The sequence below is a fragment of the Zeus faber genome, assembly GCF_960531495.2.
Source record: "Zeus faber genome assembly, chromosome: 8".
Classification (NCBI taxonomy): Eukaryota; Metazoa; Chordata; class Actinopteri; order Zeiformes; family Zeidae; genus Zeus; species Zeus faber.
This window is the reverse complement of record NC_137195.1, coordinates 18,159,043-18,165,772: the sequence shown is the minus strand read 5'-3', so window position 1 is coordinate 18,165,772 and position 6,730 is coordinate 18,159,043. Positions and strand designations below refer to the sequence as shown.

The 6,730-nt window shown below is 46.7% G+C and overlaps 1 protein-coding gene across 1 annotated transcript in view; it reads right to left on the bottom strand.

The window, feature by feature from the left end:
* Nucleotides 1–2,137: 2,137 nt before the first annotated feature.
* The window catches only part of adgrb1a (adhesion G protein-coupled receptor B1a), a gene marked incomplete at both ends in the record, with an annotated part of 119,668 nt that continues 115,075 nt past the window's right edge, over nt 2,138–6,730 (bottom strand). Inside the window, 4 exons of the mRNA XM_080004810.1 lie at nt 2,138–2,338; nt 3,037–3,192; nt 3,438–3,473; nt 5,005–5,630. Of these exons, the coding sequence (XP_079860936.1) occupies nt 2,138–2,338; nt 3,037–3,192; nt 3,438–3,473; nt 5,005–5,630 (1,019 nt within the window). The remainder of the gene's footprint in view (nt 2,339–3,036; nt 3,193–3,437; nt 3,474–5,004; nt 5,631–6,730) is intronic.

Sequence of the window (6,730 nt, the reverse complement as noted above, 5' to 3'; positions counted from 1 at the left end):
TTTGAGACGAAAAAACAAGCACAGAACACAGAGATGCAGAGTACAGTAAACAAATACCTCATTTCACTGATCACCATCCCAAAATCCCCCCCCCCGAAGCGCAGCGAGGCAACACACCAGGGGCCCACGGGTCATTTATTATATAGATATACTTTTATTAGAAATATGACACATTCATTTTGTGCTCTGAAAACTGTACATTAACAAAGAGGTGACCCCGAGTGAAATAAAAAGAGGGGATGGGGATGAGAGGGCAAGGGGGTGAGGGCGGGTGTCAAAATCCAGGAACCGGACGGATCCGAGGGAGAGACATGTGGGTGATATCAAAAAAACACAACCATACGCATACGCACACACACACACACACACACACACACACACACACACACACGTGCGCGTACCCGCACACACACACACACACACATACACACACACACATACACACACACAGTTACATGGTGATATAGAGCATATGTAATAGTCCAGTAACCCTGTAAAGGGTTTTGAGAAGGGAGGGGAATCTGTATCTCAATATTCGTGTTCATATTTATTAATAATAATAATAATAATAATAATAATAATAATAATAATGATGATAATGATGATAATAATAACAACTATCCCCAAGCACAAGTAAGAAAGATATTTATAGGCTAAAATCCATTCTGGTAGAACTCTGTTTGAAATAATTACAGTTGCTGTACATCAGGACTCTGCGAGCCTTTGTGCTTTCTCTCCTGCGTGCCTCCATCTCACCACAACACGGTCTTTGTCATATATATATATATATATATATATATATATTAGATTCATATATATATATATTTATAGATCAAATTTATTTATTTATATTATTTATCAATGTGGATATATATACTGTGTATTTGTACATATGTATGTATTTATATATATATATATATAAACTATAAATACATACATATATAAATATATACAATATACATAAATATATATTTATAGTTATAGATCTATTCATTTGCTCATCGCATGTTCCATTATTCAACATATTTCTTTACACACAATCTGAGACATTATAATAATAACTTGCAGCTTGCAGTAAATGTACCAAGCCTGCTCGTACATCAAGCAGCTGACTCTTCCAGAACCGACTGGAGACAGAGAAGCCATGTTGTTGTCGTTGTTGTTGTTATTTTTCAGTGATGTCATTGAGGGGCGTGGGCCAACGGGAGAGCGGGAAAATCCCGTTTGGCCCATCGTCCAGAGGGTGAAAGGTCACACGTTAGGAGGTCTGAGATGCAGCCAAGAGAGCTTTTGGAGTACTTTTTGGGCTCGGGCATCGGGTGTAGCACAGGGATCCATTTCAGGCCGTCTGCTGTGTCTGGGCTCATTAACTCATGAACGTGAGTTTTGGTTGTTTTTTTTTCCCATCTTTTTTTTTAAATTTCTTGTCACAGTCCCGGTGTGAGAGGAAAAGCAGAGAGAGGAGAAGGAATCCACAGGTAAATCTATCCACAAGAACCAAAGCCACCACCCGCAATCAAAACCACACCCACCCCACCTCACAACACCAGCCGGCGCCCATGAGAAGAAGAGGGGGAAGGAAGCGAGAGTGACGCGTCAACAGTGAAACGGTACGAACAACAGTCAGACAGACAGAGAGACAGAGAGACAGACAGACAGAGAGAGAGAGAGAGAGAGAGAGAGAGAGAGAGGGAGAGAGGGAGACTACAACACTTGGTAGCCAGTAGATAAGAGACTGCATGATTGTCTTTGTTGATGCCGTAACGGGACGCAGCGTCATCCTCTTCCGGTGTGTTAAGACGTCATAGTTCAAGGCCATATGGATTCAGTAATTCTAGGGACAAGTAACGACGAGACATGGAGAGCGTACCGCGGCTTCTCTTTTTAAGCCCATTCGGCGCCCACTTACTGCGCCTCCACAAACAAAAACATAAAAAAAAAAACAGAAGCCAGGGAGTGGGAGCTGGGTAGTGCACTTGTGTTTCGTCCCCCGTTTGTCCGAGGGGTGGGTGGACCATGAAGGTGGCGGTGGTGGTGGTTTTGGGCTCTTGCCGTTCAGGTCAGAGGGTCTGGCAACGGCTTGTCTGTCTGTCTGTCTGTCTGTCTGTCTGTCTGTCTGTGTCTCTTTCCGCCTCCCTCACACCTCCGTCTGCAGGTCCATGATCTCCTGGCCAACCAGGGGGATGGTGGCACTGGCCTTCTCCCACTCCACCGTCTGCATCTCCAGGGGCGACGCGGCCGCCACCGCCTCCAGGTCCTTCCGCACCCAGGAAGGCGGCGAGTGGGTCTTCCGGATGCCCTCCCACGCCCCCCGCTTGCTGGGGGTCTGCTGCTTGTCCTGGCGTGGTTGGAGGGGAGAGAGAAGGGGAAGGTCACCGCTACCGTCTTTTTTGGTTTTACGCTGCTACATTATCTAGATATAGATCAATCAAAAGGCGATCAGATCGATTGCGGAGTCACAGCAGCTCACATTAAAACAACCAGCACAAATAACAAAGTAATAGGAAAAAAAATTATCCATATGGTATAAACCTCAAGATTTGCTACACATTCGGAAGAAACCTAATCATTAACAACAAACCTAACAAGAAGCAATAATTTAGAAAAATAGATCGAAATTTTTGTTGCTGATTTATTGCGATTGAACAATTGAATACCTTTTTTTTTTTTGTTCATTTTAAGCCATTATCGTAGTGTAGCCCTGACACACATCAAAATGGTAACGAACAGCCATTTATTGACATTGGACATTCCGGTAGACTTTCCTCATCTCAACTGATGGGAATGCGCAAAGTTAAAAGACGATGTTTGTTTCCCCTCACATTGGCCCTTGGACATTTGGACGAAAAACCTAATATAGTTATCTGTCATGATCGCTTTCATAATGTGATCATCCGAGCGATTTAGCAAAATGATTGCGATTAGATCAAAGAGGGTGTCAGGGCAGAGAAGGTGTCAAATAAATGTTAGAAAAAAGGGGGATAAGACTTCGAGAGTTTGCCGGTGGAATCAGTGGAGGAAAAGTCATCTCCCTACGCTCATGTTGGTCTTGTCGCTGCTGGCCGAGGACACGCTCCATCGCTTGGCTTTGCCGTCGACGGGCGGAGACTCTCGGTCCTTGTCGGCGTTGTGGATCTTCCTGTTCAGGTCCTGGAACATGTCCTGGTGGCGCTTCCTGGTGTGCATGATCTTCTACAACACGAGATTTCAATTTGAAAATGGAACATACACCGCACTCCACATTTCACTGTGATCTATAATTCAATGTCTCATAACCGTGGTGTCCGTGTAGATAATGATATCGATCAAAATGCTCATAAAAGTACACGTGGACGATCAAATAGAAAATGACGATGCCAAGCTCTAGGGGTTTGTAACTGAGGGAAAAACACATCTTGGATCTGGTAAAATACAGATTGTACGGGTCTAAAAATTACCTCAAAGTCGAGCTCGGCATAGCGAGATTTTCGTCTCTGCGAAAGGTGAGAAGAAGAAAGAGGGATCAAAGGTGGATTTGGCATAACAGACAGATTCCAAAAAGATTTCATGTGTTTTTATTCAGTGCTATATGCCGGCGTTTTTCAAGCACCGCGCTGCGGCAGACTACGAGAGCTTGACGGCTGCGCCTTGAAAATGTTTCCAACTAGCTCTCGCGTTAGCAGGATCCAAACTGCACGGCTGTAAGTCCAACAACTCCAGCCGGAACAGTTTCACTCTGAAAGTCACGAAAATATTCATAGTGATGAAAGGTTCGACGCTTTTTTTTTTTTTTTTTGAGATTCGGTTCTTGATGAGTCCGGTGAAACAGGTCGTTGGTTCAGTGGTCTCAGTCGGTTTTAATCCACGGGGATTCAGGGGAGGGCTTCTGGTGAACGATGACCGAGAGTTAGTTCGCTATTTACACTTTGTGAATTGAAGATTCGCTCGCTCGCCCCGGACTTTTTGCAGTCGCGACTCGCTCACTCACGACTCCCAGGTGATTCAAAAGGCTTGTCCACTGCAAAGGAATCGTTCACAAGTCCAGCATCACTACTAGCAGGCCATAAGGATAAGCACAGGTCTATGGGACGTTTTTTGGTGGTTCGTGGTGTGCCGCGGGATTATGTCATTGTAAAAACTGTGCAGCGGTAGGAAAACAAGTCGTGAAACGCGGCTTTAGGCTGTCCATCTTGATCTGGACATAAGCTTTCCAAGGGTGGCTCTCTGTGACTCAGTGAAAAACTTGCCTTTTCCCGAGCCGCCTTGGCGCGGCCGCGCGGCAAACAGCTTGCGACCACGCGACCTTTCGGTCCACTCTGGTGGAACATCACAGGAAAACGCTGACCTTCAGGCTGCTTGGTGGCTGATGGCAGATGCCACTTTTGCAGTACATTGTGGGATTTGTATTTGGCCCCTGGAGTGAAAAGACACCAGCGGGCAGATGTCTTGCCACCGTGGCGCCGATCTGCGTGTCGTCTGGTGTCTGAATGTAAACTGACCTTTTGGGAAAGATCGCATCTTTGTGTGCCCGGGCTGAGCCGGGTCTTTTTCTCTTTTGGATGGAAGCGGTTGAAGAGGATGTTTTCGGAATCAAACAAAACACGCCGGCCCACTAGAGGGCTGGGAAAAACTAATTAATCTCTTCAAAAGAATTTCCCTTCAAATCCATCGACACGTTTCTCAAAACCATCGACAAACCGTCAGAACTGTCCAACACCAGAATGACCACCATGTTCAGTGTTTATTTAATTTATTGCCTTCTGGTTTCATTTTTATGGTCGACTGTTTATTTTTTATTATTGTTTTAGCGGTTTATTGCCAATTTTTCAGCTGATTCTTAGGTTTATTGCATATTGCCATTTAGTTTTTCTACTTTCATTCTTATTTCTTTTTATTGTTGCCTATTTTTTGATGTGAGCTGCTGTGTAATTTCCCTCTGGGAATGAATAAAGTATCTATCCATCCATCTAACCATCTATCTATATTCCTAATCCAGATGAATCCACGGCAATATTAGACATTTACCTCCAGGGAGCTCATGGACAGCGTGGAGACAGTCTCGCTTTTCGACATCATGCCCGAGTCGCCAGCGTCGCACAGCTGCTGGTCGCGCGTGAGACCCTGCAGGTTGTGGAGGGGCGAGTCCCTGTCCGAGCAGGACGCGCTGAGCTGGTCGGCCGGGAGGCTCTTCAGGCCGAAGCCGGGCACGGGCTCCGCTCCGGCCGGATTGGCCAGGTGGATGAGGCGGGTCTGGGGCAGCTGCTCGATGCCGATGTTGTACTTTGCCGTCGGGTCCTCTTTGCCCTTAGCGGGCTTGAGGGTGCCCGTGTTGTTGTTGTTGCCGGGCAGGATGACGTAGCCCTCGGGAGGGGGTCCGCTGCCGCCCTCGCTGCCCCCCGCATCCAGCTGCTTGAACAGCTCCCCGTCACAGATGAAGATGGACTTGGCGCCCGGCAGCTCGGTGCTGATGCCCTTGGCGGCGCCCTTCTCCCGCCGCAGCGTGAGCGTGTGGCTGGTGTAGTCGGCCACGTTCTGCAGGTGCACCTTGGCCATGCTGGCCGGCATGGTGTTGAAGTTGGAGCCCTTCTGCAGCGTGAGGGTCCCCGACGAGGCCTTCTCCTCCCCCTGGGCAGAGGAGCGTTTCAGCGTGCCTGGAGAGGGGAGAGGGGAGGAGGGAAATGACATCATGAAGAAACGTAGATATCACACATCACAGAAATCCCACCTCACACTTTTATATACATCCTATTTAAAATTTGTGGCCAGGCATTTAAATCCTTAATTGCCATGCATGTGCCCTTGTTTAGAACAATTGTTGTTTGTTTAATGGGTTCTTCATTAAAATCAGCCACACAGTAAAAAAAAATAATGGCATATAAGTTATAGAAGGTGCAAAACACTGTTTCCTTTATTACTTTTTCCATAAATTTTCTTAAAACCCCCTTCATCCATGGTCACTTAATACAATGTTAACTAAGAATAAAATAAAATAAATGTTAACATATACAGTATATAGCTAGTTTTTATTACTGACAAATTTATTGTGTGGTGTTTTGTACCCCTAAAAACGTGTATATCATAAACAAAACTTAAAAAAAAAGCTCTATAAAGTTTTTTGGTTGATGAAGGACCTCAATAGGCGGTAGATCGCCAACACACACGCATACGCTGTGTGGGCCCGGGGCCTCCGACCTGACCCACATTCCGGCCCCAACACCGCTGCAAGCGGCTGGAGGCGGAATGCGTATCACATAAGGAGGTCCAACGGCTCGGTAAACAACATCAGACCGGGCTCTGATCTGCCAGACGAAATATCACTCGCCACACTATCGCCCACTCAACGCAACACGGAGAGAGAGAGAGAAAGAAAAAAAGAAAAGAATGAGAAGCCGCATTTGTCTCCGCTCTTATCCGTCTCCTCTCCAACGTGTCTCGGTGGCTTTTCTGCTCCAGATGCTTCTCCTGATCTCCTGTCTCCAGAGATAATCAGATCCCGGGCTCCCCAGCGGATATGGAAGAGGAGGAGAGCCCCCGCTATCTGATTCCACGCTGTCGGGGAAGGGACTTAATTATATATACTGCCTGGGACGGGGCGCTATTTATCTGCATATTACCACCGCCAGCGCAGGGCCTCAATCGCATTAGGGAGCCGGCCGCTGTCGTCTAAAACGGGGCTCCACGGCGGAGTCGTTTACCCGGATGGTGATTGAGACGAGTGGCAACGTGGAGTTGAGTGGGAAGTAGGAACAGG